At 39.8% G+C, this 18,255-nt stretch overlaps 1 protein-coding gene across 10 annotated transcripts in view; it reads right to left on the bottom strand.

Moving 5' to 3' along the window:
• LOC130368901 (protein mono-ADP-ribosyltransferase PARP14-like) overlaps positions 1 to 18,255 on the bottom strand; it is a 380,920-nt gene that overhangs the window by 136,012 nt on the left and 226,653 nt on the right. For 3 of the 10 annotated variants that reach the window (XM_056573349.1, XM_056573383.1, XM_056573313.1), the window contains exon 2: positions 1,588 to 1,666. The exons of 1 other annotated variant lie outside the window; for it this stretch is intronic. In XM_056573349.1, the coding sequence (XP_056429324.1) occupies positions 1,588 to 1,635 (48 nt within the window). In that variant the 5' untranslated portion in view covers positions 1,636 to 1,666. Of the gene's footprint in view, positions 1 to 1,587; positions 1,667 to 3,417; positions 3,608 to 10,101; positions 10,120 to 17,592; positions 17,781 to 18,255 lie in introns of those variants that run through there. 6 more of the 10 variants (XM_056573368.1, XM_056573402.1, XM_056573323.1 and 3 more) reach the window with 5 other exon arrangements.

Below are 18,255 nucleotides of genomic sequence, written 5' to 3'. Positions count from 1 at the left end.
TAAAAGGGCCGGTGGGGAGAGATGTCCCCTCACTGCCCCTGCATTCTTGGTGGGTGCACCAGCTGAACTCAGTTCAGAGTTCACGGGGTGCAAACAAACACAGGCTCCCACAGAAGCTTGACATTTCATTTTTCTGACTTCTGTAGCTTTATGTGGCTCACAAATTACTTTGGGGGGCATATGGGGGTGACACAGTTTTCTATCTCACCAACCCTAGAAACGACACTGCTCACACTCAATAATCACAGGGTTCTGTAAACAACACCTTATTTTTTGTCTGCCAACACAAAATACTTTGATAGTGCCCCTCCCAAGACTAGACTCTGCATCCGTCAATTGGATATAGCATTATGTCCAAGCTGCACACTTGAGATACATATGCTGTGTGCACTACATGTTTAAAAATCTCCATTATGTTTTTTCCTACAGCATACTGGTTTGTATACTGTTGTGCACTGTTTGGTACAGTATGTGTGAACTTTACCATTAAAATATATATGATGTTAAATACTTATGTGTAATTTGTCTTTTTGCTCTAAAAACTTTCAAAATATTTTTACTGCTTTGCCAATAAAGCATTGCCAGAATATGAGGACTCACGTACAATGGTGCATGGTCTCCGGGTGCTGAAGTTCTAGGTACTTTAGAAGTAGCATGGAGACAAGGCCAGCTCTAGCCTAAGGCTGTCAATGTACCTACCTACCGGCATTATCTACCCGCAATATTTAGGCCACTGAGGGTAGAAAAAAGTTGAGAAAGTTGCTGGAAACTTGCGGAGCCTTAAATGTTTTTCTGGCAGATTCTGTGGGTTGGGACATGGTCATGGTTGGAAGAATTTTCTTGGCGGTCGGAGCAAGACAGAAAAGAAAAGGAAAGAGAACATCTACACAAAGTTGCTCCTGTGAGTCACTACATGTAACTGCACTGTAATCACTTATATGGTCTGTAGAGCCTTTGTAGAGCTATATGGTCACGGTACAGGGAGATATTAGTCTATGTATAATGGTTTTATTCAGTATCAGTATGGCTGTATTATCAAGTCACTATATGGTAGTAATGGTAGTGCTCATGGTATGGAGCATTTATATGTCCCTTCTATAGTGGTGCTATTGGCAATACTGGTCTGTGTATAATGGTGTTATTTACTGTAAGTATGGCAGTATTATCCCATCACTTTATGGTGGTAATGATAGTACTTATGGTGTGGTACAATTATTTGTCCTCTGTAAAGTGATGATATTGGTCTCTGTATAGTGTTTATATAATAACAGTATGATGGATTAGTCACTGCAGTAGTAATATATTGTCCTTGTGTGGGGTTATTATTTTATGTTTCTTAACCCCAACCTGTGAAGATATCCTGCGTGCTCCCCTGATGAGCGGCGATGCCCGGGTGCTTCCAACCCACGCTATGTTAGTGATGGTGGGAGGGGGATCGGTTGGGGAGGGTGGCATTAAGTTACACCTTCACCTGTGAAGACAAAAATCCTTGCACTGGCCCTGCATGGAGAACCTTAGAAAGTGGAATGATCACTTATTTTTTGTAAAAATAAAAAATTCAATACCTATATCATGGATGGGACTTACAGATTCTGGGTTTTCTGAGAATTTAACAGTCCTTCCTCCATCTGCCATAGTGTGGTTTGTTGACCAGTAAATGTTTTCACTAAAAGAGAAACTAAAATTAGAGGCTCCATTCAGAGAGATTACTCTGCCATAGCCACGTTTAAATAAGGATCACATGTTTCTCCAAAGAATAGCAAAAAGGACAATATTAAAGGGATACTCCACTGGGGAAAAAAAAAAGTTTAATCAACTGGTGCCAGAAAGTTAAACAGATTTGTAAATTACTTCTATTTAAAAATCTTGACCCTTCCAGTACTTATCAGCTGCTGTATGTTCCAGAGGAAGTTTTTTCTTTTTGAATTTCCTTTCTGTCTGAGCACAGTGCTCTCTGCTGACACTTCTGTCCATTTTAGGAACTGTCAAAAGTACAGACAAATCCCCATAGCAAACTTCTCCTGTTTTGGTCAGTTCCTGATAAGAACAGAGGTGTCAGCAGAGAGCACTGTGGTCAGACTGAAAAGAACTCCAGCAGCTGAAAAGTACTGGAAGGATTAAGACTTTTCAATAGAAGTAATTTACAAATCTGTTTAACTTTCTGACTCCAGTTGATTTAAAAAAAAAAAAGTTTTCCAGGCGCATACCCCTTTAGCCATTCACATCATAAGAAGCAACACATTGGCATATAAAAGGTGTTATGATTATGTTACCAAATAGAAGAAAAACACAAAACAAAACCACATTAATACTAAAATAGTGCATCGCTACACAAACAGACATATTCATCATGCTAAATACCACATATTTAAACAACAGAATGTGATAATAAGCAGTCGTAAACTGTCCAGTAGTTGGTATATTGTGCACAGAAAGTCAATAGTGCAAAATAACATCTTGTCTCCTATTTATATCTTACAGTAGTTGTGTAGCCAGTTTAACCACCTAAGAACTTCTCTGGCTTTCAGAACACAATTTTTATTTTTGTGTTTTTATTTCCTCTTCGTCTTTTAACTCTTATTTTTCCCTCCACAGAGCTATAAAAAGTCTTTTTTTTTTTTTTTTTTGCATGACCAATTATGCTTTTTAATACTTTTTATTCAACAATAAAATGCATAGCGAACAAAAAAATATAAAAATATATCTTTGGAGAGAAAAAATGTTTGCATTTTTTTTATGGGGGGGGGGGGGGGGGGGAGGGCTCTTTCTTACACATTGCATTGAGTCAATACTTTAACCATAATACAAATACAATACAGAGAAAGCATGAGTATTATTGGAATAATTTTAATGCCTTAAAGCGTACCCGTCAGATCCAACAAAAAACACATTTTTTAAATATATCACTCAGTACCTAATTCTGACCATGTACATCTAATTTTTATGTGTCTAGCACCTTTATTTATTTTTTTATTTCACTTTTAATTTAGCTCACTAGTCTGAATTCCTCTTAAAAGGAGGGGGCGTGGCCTCACTGTGCAGGTCTCCGCCCCCTCCCTCAATATGCTGTCTGCTCACATCTCCCCTAGCATTAGCAAAACCACAACTCCCAGCTTGTCCTCACTGACAGTAGTGGGACACAAGCTGACAGTAGTGGGACACAAGCTGACAGTGGGGGATTTTTCCTCCAGCTGTGAGCCCTGCACTCACAGCTGTCCATGACATAGGTGATGATGCATGGACACAGCAGGACTAGTATGTGTCCAAGCAGGCAGGAGTACATGTAGAGAAGAGAACAGACAAAAGAGGGTGCTCTCTAAGTGTAGATGTTCCCAATTGTTTAGGATACTGTATATATAGTATGTAACATATTCAGTAATAGGTAGTATCTGGCAGATAGTGAGGTATTGCACTCACCTTGCTGTGTTGTGCTGCAGGCACAACACTGCGATGCGCATGTAAGGATAAAATTCCTTAAAGGGAGACCCTGCGGCAGCCTGGTGTCCTGGTCCCGGTCATCAAAGATGGCGGTCTGGCAGTCTGAAGGTTGGAGAGGTGTGCACCCCTCACTGGTGAGGATCGCGGTCCGGCGCTGCAGGGTTGCAGTCTGATATGGATTCACAGCAGACAGCCAAGGTAAAACAAAACAGGTTTATTGTTTAAAATAGCATAGAGACAACGTGTTTCGCAAGGCACCCCTTGCTTCGTCAGGTTTGAGGTATAGTGGTACAGACAGGCTTGAAATATTTTTAAAAAGCACGCGAATGTTGCATAACAATGACGTCACAAATTACCTCAGTGACATGCACATTGCAAGCAGGATAAAAATGCAGGTTTAAAACACATATAAACAAAACACAGTAAAACTTCTTATTTGTGAATATACCATTAAATGTGTGGATGCTTTTACACTTGCTGGTTCTCTTAGTCTTTTGTGAGTGTTTTCGGTGCTGATGTCTTTCAGCCGTGTTTGTCGCAGCACCGGGTGCTCCGGTGTTACTATCTGTTATACCAAGCAGCTATGCGCTATATCTGTATGGAGCGAAGCTTACATAGATTAGTCATACAGTGACTGCTGCGGAAGTAAATGGAATGGGTGACCTGCTGAAGGGTGTCTACAGGAATAATGGTATTGATTCTTATCATTAATGTATAGTTGAAAGAATGCAGTAGACATGCAGGTAAAGAGAGTTGATAAGTGTATGAGGTTGTGAGGGGAAGGTCTCGTTACATTGTAGCAATATGTAACAGTGTGTGGCGAACCTGGGATATTATAGTAGCTGTTTGTTCTCACTTCTGGTCAGTCGCAATATATATTAAGGCCAGTACTAGTTAGTCATCGGCAGATTTCGTTCTCTGTTACTGCTATCTGATGGTAGAGGTATCAGGTCGATGTTATATTATATTGGGCGATCTGTTATTAGTTTATGGTGGGCCGACAGTTGGATGTGGGGCATCTGTTTATGAATCAGCGCACCAGTTTTTGCCGGGGGATTCTGGTGTGGAGTGATTAGTTGTGATTTGAGATAGAGGAGGTGTGCGGGACTGCATGGATGAACCTATCTAATGATATTGATAAGTAGTAGTATTTAGTATATATGGGTATATGTATCCATGATAGGTGTATAGCTGATTAGTGTATCGATACAGGATACAAAACTGTTAGGATACTGTTGTATTGGTGGATAGTAGATTGTGTGTGTATGTGGGTTCACAACATATTGACAATCAGAGTAGGAACAAGAATCGACCCTAGCGATGACAAAGTATATATATATATATATATATATATATATATATATATAAACATTCATGTACAAATATCTATATGACTATGTACATCTCAGTAAACATATGTGCACAGATGTTGAAGTGCTAGCATAAATATCCAGTTCATTCATATTACAAATATTAGTAGTAGTAATAGCAGTAGTATCCATATTAATATAATAGTGTATAACTTAGTATATATATGTGCACAAATGTTATAGTGCTAACGTCGGTATCCAGTTGTAAAAATAATAATATTAGTAATGACTATAACACCCTGGAGATGGTGATAGTACCTGTATGTGTGGATGGGTACCAGCAGGGTGAAATGGAGGGAGTGGAAGGTCTAAAGTCATGGTATGGGGGTCTGGCCAGGAAAGGGGCTAGGTTTGTAGCTGTGATTGGTATAAATGGGTTTATTTAATTAAAGGGGTACTCCGGTGAAAACTTTTTTTCTTTTAAATCAACTGGTGGCAGAAAGCTAAACATATTATCCTTCCAGTACTTATTAGCTGCTGAATGCTACAGAGGAAATTCCTTTCTTTTTGGAACACTGATGACATCACAAGCACAGTGCTCTCTGCTGACATCTAAGTCCATTTTAGCAGATGTATGCTAAGGGTAGCATGGTGGCTCAGTGGTTAGCACTGCTGCCTTGCACCGCTAGGGACTTGGGTTCAAATCCCACTAATTACAACAATAAAGTGTTATTATTATTATAATAACGTCAGCAGAGAGAACTGTGGTCGTGATGTCATCAGAGAGCATTCCAAAAAGAAAAGAATTTCCTCTGTAGTATTCAGCAGCTAATAAATACAGGAAGGATTAAGATTTTTTAATAGAAGTAATATACAAATATGTTTAACTTTCTGCCACCAGTTGATTTAAAAGAAAAAAGGTTTTCAGTGGAGTACCCCTTTAAGTCCGTGGCTTCATTGAGGCCACCAGGTGTTAGCGTGTCCAGTTTGTAGAGCCAGTTTGTAGATCAGAGTTCTTCGTGTCTATTAGAGACATGCTCTTCTACGTAGTCAATAGGGCAGATGGTGACTGGATTGATGATTCCTGTGTGTTTCTCCAGGCAGTGTCTTGACACACTGTGTAGAAGGAAGCCTTTTTTGATATTTCTCCTATGGCCATTCAGCCTCAGATGCAATTCCTGTGAGGTGCAAACGACATATTGCTGGCCGCATAAGCATTCTAGCACATAGATTACGAACTTAGAATGGCAGTTCAGAAAATGCTTAATCGGAAAAGTCTCCCCAGTGTTGTTACTCTTTATGTATCTTGATCATTATGATAATATGATATTATTATTATTTTTACAACTGGATACCGACGTTAGCACTATAACATCTGTGCACATATATATACTAAGTTATACACTAATATATTAATATGGATACTACTGCTATTACTACTACTAATATTTGTAATATGAATTAACTGGATATTTATGCTAGCACTTCAACATCTGTGCACATATGTTTACTGAGATGTACATAGTCATATAGATATTTGTACATTAATATATATATATATATATATATATATATATATAAATATCCCAGGAGAGCAGCACAACCAAATAGTACTTCAGGTAACTGGTGCACGCTGTGTAGGAGCCTTGGTTCGGGATCCCAATAGATAAATCCAAAGAAGCAGCAGCACACAAGGTATACGGTGCAAAAAAAAGTTTGTGGTTTTATTGCATCAGTGCATACAGAGCAACGTTTCTGCGACCTCCTCGTCGCCTTTCTCAAGGAGCTTGAGAAAGGCGACGAGGAGGTCGCAGAAACGTTGCTCTGTATGCACTGATGCAATAAAACCACAAACTTTTTTTTGCACCGTATACCTTGTGTGCTGCTGCTTCTTTGGATTTATATATATATATATATATATATATATATATATATACTTTGTCATAGCTGGGGTCGATTCTTGTTCCTACTCTGATTGTCAATATGTTGTGAACCCACATACACACACAATCTACTATCCACCAATACAACAGTATCCTAACAGTTTTGTATCCCGTATCGATACACTAATCAGCTATACACCTATCATGGATACATATACCCATATATACTAAATACTACTACTTATCAATATCATTAGATAGGTTCATCCATGCAGTCCCGCACACCTCCTCTATCTCAAATCACAACTAATCACTCCACACCAGAATCCCCCGGCAAAAACTGGTGCGCTGATTCATAAACAGATGCCCCACATCCAACTGTCGGCCCACCATAAACTAATAACAGATCGCCCAATATAATATAACATAATATCGACCTGATACCTCTACCATCAGATAGCAGTAATAGAGAACGAAATCTGCCGATGACTAACTAGTACTGGCCTTAATATATATTGCGACTGACCAGAAGTGAGAACAAACAGCTACTATAATATCCCAGGTTCGCCACACACTGTTACATATTGCCACAATGTAACGAGACCTTCCCCTCACAACCTCATACACTTATCAACTCTCTTTACCTGCATGTCTACTGCATTCTTTCAACTATACAATAATGATAAGAATCAATACCATTATTCCTGTAGACACCCTTCAGCAGGTCACCCATTCCATTTACTTCCCCAGAGGTCACAGTAGGACTAATCTATGTAAGCTTCGCTCCATACAGATATAGCGCATAGCTGCTTGGTATCACAGATAGTAACACCGGAGCACCCGGTGCTGCGACAAACACGGCTGAAAGACATCAGCACCGAAAACACTCTCATCCAGAGATCTATTCTGACTGCCATATTTGGAGTCGGGAAGGAATTTTTACCTCTAGTATGAGGGTTTTTTACCTTCCTCTGGATCAACTCATTAGGGATATAGGTTGAACTTGATGGTCTCTGGTCTTTTTTCAACCTCATGAACTATGTTACTATGTCACAAAAGACTAGGAGAACCAGCAAGTGTAAAAGCATCCACACATTTAATGGTATATTCACAAATAAGAAGTTTTACTGTGTTTTGTTTATATGTGTTTTAAACCTGCATTTTTATCCTGCTTGCAATGTGCATGTCACTGAGGTCATTCGTGACGTCATTGTTATGCAACATTCGGGTGCTTTTTAAATATTTAAAGCCTGTCTGTACCACTATACCTCAGATCTGACGAAGCAAGGGGTGCCTTGCGAAACAAGTTGTCTCTATGTTATTTTAAACAATAAACCAGTTTGGTTTTACCTTGGCTGTCTGCTGTGAATCCATATCAGACTACAACCCTGCAGCGCCGGACCGCGATCCTCACCAGTGAGGGGTGCACACCTCTCCAACCTTCAGTCCAAGCAGGCAGGGGGGCAGTTGTTTGACTGGCTTTTTCAGTATGAAATACTGAAAATGATCTAATGAAAGCAAATGCAAAATCTATTGGTTTTGCATGCTTTACAACTTATCAAATGTTTTTGTATCTGACAGTGCCCATTTAAGTACCTGCAACATATATTTACTGAGCTGTCTATGGACCTGACAGCAGCGTAGTACATTTACGTTGCTGCGTGTTAACTGCCTATGAAGCGAGCACTGGAGCCGCTTTATAGCGTGTGAGTATTAGTTGATAGCAGCCAGGCACTTATCCCTAATGGCGAACATCAGCAATCATGCTTATGTCCTCCATTAACCCCTTAGATACTCTTATCAATGCTGATCACAGCATCTATAGGAAAAATGACAGCTGCCGGTGGATCTGAGCAACTCATCAGACCCCCACAATATGATCAAGGTGGTTAAATTGGTAAAAATGGCAGCTGAACGTCTCCCACCTCTTTTCCGCAAGATCAATCTTCTTGTAAAGTCTGCCTAGGCGGATTTATTTTTATTTTATAAATTTTTTTGTATTTTATGTACACTTTTTATTGTAAACTATTATTAGACTTAGGAATCAAACCTGAGCCAGCATAGAGGTATTCGAGGAGACTCCAGCTTGCAGGGAAACCGATTAGTCCCCTGCATACCTGTGGCAGGGTGCCAATCAGGTAGTGGAGCTGACATTCAGGCTCTTAAGTGCTGTAATCACTATTGATCACTGCACTTAAAGGGTTAATGGCAGACATCAGCGTGATCGATGTTGGGGACATAGTATATGTTATGTTGTGGTTGTTTAACAGCATTTGCCTAAAAGCTTCCCCCCCCCCCCCCCAATGAATCCCTGGAGGTATTTGTGGTGGTCTTGTCCAAACCAAACAAGGACCCTTTGATCTATGGAAGTTACCGCCCTATTTCTTCCCTCAACTGCGACATCAAGCTTTATTTGAAGGTGTTGGCAAATCGGCTGGGTCGTGTGATCCCTAGGGTCATATACTTGCACCAAGTGGATTTTGTTTCCAGCCTTAAAGCTAGGAATAACACCTTTTGGCACCATCTCATTAATGGTACATTCTTATGCCAAGCGTGTCCCATATTGGTGTCTTGCTTCTTAATGCAGAGAGGGCTTTTAACAGGATAAACTGGCGTTTCCTTCACCAATCTTTGGCCTTTTGTCTCGCCTTTACTGATGGGATTATGGCTTTGTATTTGAATCCTTCTGTGATGGTGAAAGCAACAGACCTTCCTGGCACAATAGCTACAAGCTCACTTTCTAAGAAGACAACCTTCTATTGTTCATGACTGCCCCTCATATACCTCAACATCCTTTGTGAACTTGACTCGTTCAGCAGATTAAGAAACTTTAAAGTCAACCTTACTAAGGCTGAAGGTTTAAACCACTCCCTCCAACCTGACATTTTTTGACATGGGCAAACAGAGCTTCCCCTTTGGTGGGAAGCTGAGCTCATTACTTATTTGGGCTCTGCTGAATCTACTATTCACTCTTAAAGGGGTACTCCACTGGAAAACATTTATTTTTTAAATCAACTGGTGCCAGAAAGTTAAACAGATTTGAAAATTACTTCTATTAAAAAAAATCTTAAGTACTGGAAGGATTATCAGCTGCTGTTATGATCCAGAGGAAGTTATTTTCTTTTTGAATTTCCTTTCTGCCTGACCACAGTGATCTCTGCTGACATCCTGTGGATCATAACAGCAGCTGATAAGTACTGGAAGGATTAAGTAATTTACAAATCTGTTTAACTTTCTGGCACCAGTTGATTTAAAAAAAAAATGTTTTCCAATGGAGTACCCCTTTAAGTATCTACTCACACGGAGGAAGATGTTAGCCAACCTTAATACTATCGTGGCCAGTTGTCATGGTCTGGCTGCTTGAGTCCTCCCAAGATGTTATTTTCTAGTTATTTCAAGACATTACACAGAGCGTTTAAGTGCTTTAGCTGAAATTCATCAAGTCTTAGGTTTAGTAAACAGGTGCTCACCAAATCTAAGTTATTGGTTGTGACCTGTTGCTGGCCTCTTGGATCCTCCTTACAAAATGTGAAGAGACCACAGATTGTCCCTCTGGAAGGCCTTCCAGCATGGTATCTCAGGTAGGCCGACACCAATGACACCTCTCCTTGGGAATTCCCCTTTTGCCCTGGGGAATGTGGTTTGGTAAAAATCGGTTTGCTCCATCTCCAGCATGTCTTGGTGGAGGGTTTAATGCCTCATTTGAGTCGCTTTGTACTGCCTTTTCTGGTAGCAACCTTTCCTGGTTTGTCTGTACCATTTCTGACCTTATGTCTACCCACACTGATTTTGATTCATGGTTCTCCCTTCAGCGGGGCCACATGTCCATTCCAAAATGTACCATTTGTTGCTGTTTTGCAGTGACGAAGATTATTTGTTCAAATGTTTTGCCTTCTCTCACTTTCTAAGGTGATGATGCGCATAAAATGTGTATCTTTTCACACGGTCTGTCTCTGGCTTCCCATGCAAAGGAGATGGTGGTACAGGAGTCGGAAGGATATATGTTGCATGTACCCAACATTTTCTAACCGTTGCTGGAGATGTGGTTCAGAGGAGGACAAAGTGTGTTCTATCTTGTGGGGTTGCTCCATTATCAATTGGGCAAATATTTTCCATATTTATTTTGTATAGTCTGGAAGACTGTTAGACCCCAAATTGCTTGGTTTTACCTTCTTCCAGGCTCCCTTGCTGACGACAGCCAGAATGGTTATCCCTAGACATTAGTAGATGCAAGTCTGTCCCTCTATGTTGGAGTAGCTTGTGGAACTGAAAGATATCCACCAGTATGAGGAGAGAATAGTGGAGGATCATGATCATTCTAATGCCTTCCTACAGGTATGGATTTTTTTTTTAATTCTCTCGCCTTCTTTCCTGTGGTACACTATATTTAGTACTTCTTTTTTTTCTTTCAGTCTTGGAGGAGAACCTCCACAATGTACTGTGCTAATTTCTTACCCTTATCCCTGATGCCCCCCAATTCCCCTGCCCTTTTTTCTCTCTCTTTCTTTCCTCCACCTCATGTTTTTCTCTCTTCTGTTTTTTTAACCTTGGCTTTGCTGCTAAGCCTAATGCCCTATGTCTGTAAGGATTTTCTAAACCTGTTAGACTTGTTTTTCAGGATTGCATTTCTCTGTAAAAAGGACAAATATTGCTTCTGTCTATTCTACAAGATATTGATATCTATATGTATATCTATATACTATGCATTTAATAAACTGAGATTACACATATAATTGTGACTAAGATCACATCTTATTAGTAAACAATGCAGAAATCCAGAAAAATCCAAAGGATTTGCTTTTTCTAGCACCTATGTGTAATGTATAGACATTGCTCCAGATTTATCAATCTACATGAAACAATGATGTTTCTGATTGACCTATAGCAACCAATCCCAGTTGAGGTTTCATTCCTTACCAGAGCTGTAATTGGTTGCTCTGGGTAAATCAGACAGTTTTTGTTTCAGACAGATTGATAAATATGGGCCACTGACTGGTATCTTTATTGGTTATATGTGTACTTTCTCAATTGTAGCTCCCCTGTATGTGAACATGTATCAGTTTTAGACTTCACATAACAATGGAAAAAACAGCTAAGGCTGCTTTCACACTATATAATTTCTCCGTTTTAAAGACCCGTTACAATGTTCCATTAACCCCTTAAGGACCCTTGACGTACACGTACGTCATCACACCCTGGTACTTAAGGACCTATGTCGTACGCGTGCGTCATGGAGAATTCCGGCCCCTGCCGTGCGCTGGGCAGGGATCGGACCGGGATGCCTGCTGAAATCATTCTGCAGGCATCCTGTGCAAACGCCAGGGGGTCAGCATTTATACCCCACAGGTGTTTAATGAAAATTCTTCAAAGTTGGATGAAAAAAAAAAAAAAAAACATTTCAATTTTTTTTTTACTAAAATGCTGGTCTTACCCTAAATTTTTCATTTTCACAAGGGAAAATAGGAAAAAGCCCCCCAAAATTTGTAACCCCATTTCTTCTGAGTAAGAACATACCTCATGTGTGGATGTAAAGTGCTCTGCAGGTGAACTACAATGCTCAGAAGAGAAGGAGCGCCATTGGGATTTTGAAGAGAAAATTTGTCCAGAATTGAAGGCCACATGTGTTTACATAGTGCCAGAACAATGGACCCCCCCCCACATGTGCATTTACAAAGTCCCCCGTGCTGCCAGAACAGTGGATCCCCCCACATGTGACCCCATTTTGGAAACTACACCCCTCACATAATGTAATAAAAAGTACAGTGAGCATTTACGCCCCACAGGTGTCTGAGAGATTTTTGGAACAGTGGTCCGTGAAAATGAAAAATTTAATTTTCCATTTGCACAGCCCACTGTTCCAAAGATCTGTCAAACGCCAGTGGGGTGTAAATACTCACTGCACCCCTTATTAAATTCTGTGAGGGGTGTAGTTTCCAAAATGGGGTCACATGTGGGGGGTCCACTGCTCTGGCAGCACGGGGGACTTTGTAAATGCACATGGCCCCTGACTTCCATTCCAAATAATTTTTTTTCCCAAAAGCTCAATGGTTCTCTTCTGAGCATTGTAGTGCGCCAGCAGAGCACTTGACGTCCACACATGGGGTATTTCCATACTTAGAAGAGATGGGGTTACAAATTTTGAAGGGCATTTTGTCCTATTATCCCTTGTAAAAAATTAAAATTTTTGATTGAAAACTAGCATTTTAGTGTAACAAAAAAAATTAATAATTTACACATCCAACTTTAACGAAAAGTCGTCAAACACCTGTGGGGTGTTAAGGCTCGATGGAGCCCTTGTTATGTGCCTTGAGGGGTGTAGTTTCCAAAATAGTATGCCATGTGTTTTTTTTTTTTTTTTTTTTTGCTGTTCTGGCACCATAGGGACTTCTTAAATGGGACATGCCCCCCAAAAACCATTTCAGCAAAATTTGCTTTTCAAAAGCCAAATGTGGCTCCTTCTCTTCTGAGCATTGTAGTTTGCCCGCAAAGCATTTTAGGTCCTAACAAATTTTGGGGGGCATTTTGTCCTATTATCCTTTTGCAAAAATGTAAAATTTGAGGGAAAACTAGCATTTTAGTGAAAAAAAAAATCATTTACATATCCAACTTTAACGAAAAGTCATCAAACCCCACAGGTTCACTGGACCCCTTGTTACATGCCTTGAGGGGTGTAGTTTCCAAAATAGTATGCCATGTGTTTTTTTTTCTATTCTGGCACCATAGGGACTTCCTAAATGTGACATGCCCCCCAAAAACCATTTCAGAAAAACTCACTCTCCAAAATCCCACTGTCGCTCCTTCCCTTCTGAGCCCTCTACTGCGCCCGCCGAACACTTGACATACACATATGAGGTATTTTCTTACTCAAGAGAAATTGGGATACACATTTTAGGAAGATTTCTCTCATTTTACCCCTTGTAAAAATTCAATAACTGTGTCTACAAGAACATGCCAGTTAAAAAAATTTAGATTTTGAAAATTCTCCTTCAATTTACTGCCATTCCTGTGAAACACCTAAAGGGTTAACAAACATTTTGAATGTCATTTTGAATACTTTGAGGGGTGCAGTTTTTATAATGGGTCATTTATGGGGTATTTCTAATAAGAAGGCCCTTCAAATCAACTTCAAAACTGAACTGGTCCCTGAAAAATTTCGATTTTGAAAATTTTGTGAAAAATTGGAAAATTGCTGCTGAACTTTGAAGCCCTCTGATGTCTTCCAAAAGTAAAAACATGACAACTTTATGATGGAAACATAAAGTAGACATATTGTATATGTGAATCAATATATATAATTTATTTGGAATATTCATTTTCCTTTATAAGCAGAGAGCTTCAAAGTAAAAAAAAAATGCAAAATTTGCAATTTTTTCATCAAATTTTGGATTTATTCACCAAGAAATGATGCAAGTATCGACAAAATTTTACCACTAACATAAAGTAGAATATGTCACGAAAAAACTGTCTCTGAATCAGAATGAAAGGTAAAAGCATCCCAGAGTTATTAATGTTTAAAGTGACAGTGGTCAGATGTGCAAAAAATGGCCGGGTCCTACACTGAAAATTGGCTGGGTCCTTAAGGGGTTAAGCAAACCCTTAAAACCGGTTAAGGAAACCCCGAAAACCGGCCATTTAACGGACGTTACAAAATCCCATATGGCCGTTACAAAATCCCAGTCAAGTCTAGGGGATTTTGTGATTAGCTGTTATGACCCGTTAATGCCGTTATGAATAACGGACGTTATTTTGTGATGGCAGAAAAAAACGGTACATGCACTAATTTTCCCCCATCACAAAACAACGTCCGTTATTCATAACAGGCATTAACGGGACATAACGGCTAATCAGAAAATCCCATAGACTTGACTGGGATTTTGTAACGGCCATTTAACCGACAGTTTTAAGGGGTTCCTTAACGGAACATTATAAGGGGTTTTTAAACTGAGAAATTATATAGCATTTATGGGATTTTCTTGTGCAACGGAGTCAAGACTATACCAGGATTAGCATGATTAATAAAAAACATCTACCAGAAGAGGATCCTGTGAACAACTCACCAATGAAAGGCTTCATGCTGGATGTCAAGAATCATTATGGCAAATAGGCAGTTCACGGTCAAGCAAATTTTGTTCAAATAGAATATTGGTGCTCCAGTGAACATGTCAATAAAAATTTCATAATTACCAAGGATACCCTATGGTATGAGGAAATTTTCAGCAGGACCATGCCACAAGGATTTTTTACTACATACTTTGTACTACAGAGAAGGTTCTGTAGTTCTTTCCAGTCTGACCACAGTGCTCTTTGCTGCCACCTTTGTCCATGTCAGGAACTGTCTGAATCAGGAGAGCTTCGCTATGGGGATTTTCTCCTGGACAGTTCCTGACATGGACAGAGGTGTCAGCAGAGAGCACTGTGCTCAGACTGGAAAGAACTACACAACTTCCTCTGGAGAATACAGATGAGGTAAAAGAGGCTGTTGAGAGCAAGTCAGTTTAAAGAATCTATGCCCCATTGAATAGTTTTTCCAAAAGCTTGTGGTGCCTACATCTTTAATAAAACACAGTCAGGCAGAATACACAATTTGGGATCCTCTAAAATGAGATGCTGGTATATACAATGGCATACTGGCATTCAGTTTAATGGCCTGACAAGATGAAGGCATATACCTATGAAGTACCAAGTTAATGCAGTGTGAACCTAGCTATGTTTTGCATTGAAAAAATAATGTATGTGCACTAACTGCTGTTTTACTATTCAGTTCAGCAGAACATAAAAGGGTTGTCCCAGCTCAGTTTTAGTTTTTCTGCCAGCTCCAGCCCACCTGCGGCTGCAGGCACTGGTTGGAAAAGCAGAAATCAGTAGGACTTGGAAAGTTATGCAATTTGTGTAAATCCTATTTACTTCAATGGGGGTTGCGCAAATAGCTTGGCCCCACAAGCTAAGATTTTTGCATAACTCCCATTATAGTCAATAGGAGTTAAGAAAATTGCATAACTTCCTTGCTTTGGTTGCTTCTGTAGTAAGGCCACTGCTGAAAGCCAAATGAAGTCCTACTTTGTGCAATGGGTGTCTCTATACAAATCATGGCTGCTAAAGTAGCATATGTATGCAACAAAAGTGGAGAATATTAAAGTGTAATTTTATAGTTTAACTCTGCCCAATCTTCAGATCGTGTGCAGGAAAAAACATTTCATGCTGGGCTCTCAGGTTGCCAACACTTACTGTCAATGACTGACATCAGTGGTCACGCAGATGCTGATCATGTAACAGGTGTCGCTCCTGTCCAGTGGTGATCAGTTACCATGGCGGCTGGAGGCCTTTCCGAGGCCTCCATGTCTGCATAGTCATTTTGCTGATACAATACCAGCAGAGCACCGATCTTACCGATCAATAATGCTATGCAATAGCATAGCAATGATAAGTATAAGTTTAAAAAAATAAATTCAAAATAAAAATATTTGGGAGAGCCACTTGTGGCTACTAATTGCGTACAGTGAGCAGCATGAAAAAAAAAAAAAAAAAACAGTAAGCGACAGAATTGCTGATTTTTGGTCACTGTTACGAAGGATGCATATTAACACAGTAACATAATTTGTAAGGTAAACAAAAAAAATAAGAGCCCATCAAGTTCAACCTAAAACCCTACTGTGTTGATCAAGAGGAAGGCAAAAAACCCGCATGGGGTTGATTCCAATTGCCACATGACAGAGAGGAAAAATTCCTTCCCAACTACAAGTATGGCCCTGGATCAACCTTCTATCCACTTAAACATTTTACATATAACTTGTAATATTATAGTTTTTCAGAAAAACATTCACCCCCTCCAATTGAACTTGTTTATTCATTCAGATGTCACAACATCATGTAGCAGAGAGTTCCATCGTCTCTCACTTCTCTAAAGGCTATGTTAACACATTGGAATGTCCGCACGGAAAATCTGCATGCAGACATTCCGACTGCAGCGCCGTCATAATATGCCATTGGTAGGACCACACGGGAATGCGCCATCTCATAGACAGCCATGCATTCGGTGCAAATCTCCGTGCCGGAAACATCTGGCACGGAAATTCCACCGTGTGCACAGTGCAGCAGAGTCTATTTGAATTCAACGGGACTCTGCTGCACCGGAATCCCCGTGCAGCATTCCAAGGTGAATTCTGTGCAGAAATTCCATGTGTGAACATAGCCTTACAGTAAAGAATCTCTGTCTGTGATGATGGTGAAGCCTTCTTTCCTCTTGTCATGGTTACTTGCCTAGATATAAAAAGATCACCAGAAAGATTCATAGATTTGTAAATTGTGATCAAATTGCCCCCAAAACGTCTTTTCTCCAAATGATATTACCCCATAAAATTATTTTCTATGTAGCTAGCATGAAGAACATGTGACTTGGCTGTTTTGCTAGACTTCCAGTTGAGAAAGCACAAGATTTTGAATAGGATGATTACCATAAAGTTGTGCCCATGGCAAAACTGGTGATTTGTAGTCTGCAACATAACAGAATCTTCCATGCTGACACTAGTATAAGTGTGGACAAGATGATTTATCTCAAGTTTTTTTTTTTTTTTTTTTACAGTAATAAAATAAAAGGTATATAAGTAGGGTATTACTGTAATTGTACTGACTCATCTCCATATTGATAACCTGTCCACTTCTCACTGTAAACAATGTAAAAATTAACACCCCCCCCCCCCCCCAACACACACAATTAGCAAAATTGAACCAAAAACAATAGCTGAACTTTTTACCTTCTGCATGAATTCTGCAGTACCATTACTAGTTTTTTTGTTCCAAATTTTGGTTCAACACACAGCTGAAAATGACCTTCGTCTTTAAGAGCACCTATATGTTCACTCCCAGTTTGTACATGGGTACAATATTCCCATCAAATAAGCCTTATGAGTTATAAAGTACAACTTCTGCTCTACACTTGATCTACACAGGGAACATGCACATACCTGTTGTAGCGATGAGTATTTGGCAGTGTATATGAGTACTTGGCAGTGACTAGAAGCTTTTTAATGTGTCGTTTAGTCTTCTTTTTTTTCTTAAAAAACTAAAATCCATAAATAGTTTTCATTAATCCCAACCGAGCTTTAGTGTGTTGAAGTCTAAAGAGAAAGTGAAAATAATCTACTCCGAGCAGGAAATAATAGATCTTGAGCAAAACTGATTGTAAGACAACAGCACTAACTTGTGGCCAACATTGAAAGTAATATACATGGTCTGAAATTAAGGCGAAGTTCAGACAGAGGAATTTCCAAGCATTATTCCGCTTAGAAATTACACATTGGGAAATTCCAGTGCAGCAGAAATCAATTGCTGTCAATGGGATTCCACTGCTTCTGCCACTGAAATTCGCTGACCGAAGAATGATCTTCATTATTCTTTTGCCGGAATCCATGCAGAATACATTGCCATTAGGGACAGCAATGTTCGGGGGGGGGGGGGGTTTACCTATCTACTAGGGGGATTACTTGCCTACTGGGTAAGCTACCTGGCTAATTAGGAAGATTACCTGCTAACTAGAGGGGCTACCTACCTGATAGGGGGATTACTTGCCTACTGGGGGAACAACCTAGCTAATCGGGGAGGATTAAATGCTTACTGGAGGGGGGGGT

The sequence above is a fragment of the Hyla sarda genome, chromosome 1 (assembly GCF_029499605.1).
Source record: "Hyla sarda isolate aHylSar1 chromosome 1, aHylSar1.hap1, whole genome shotgun sequence".
NCBI lineage: Eukaryota > Metazoa > Chordata > Amphibia > Anura > Hylidae > Hyla > Hyla sarda.
The sequence above is the reverse complement of the archived record's forward strand: the minus strand, read 5'-3'. Positions and strand labels throughout refer to the sequence as shown.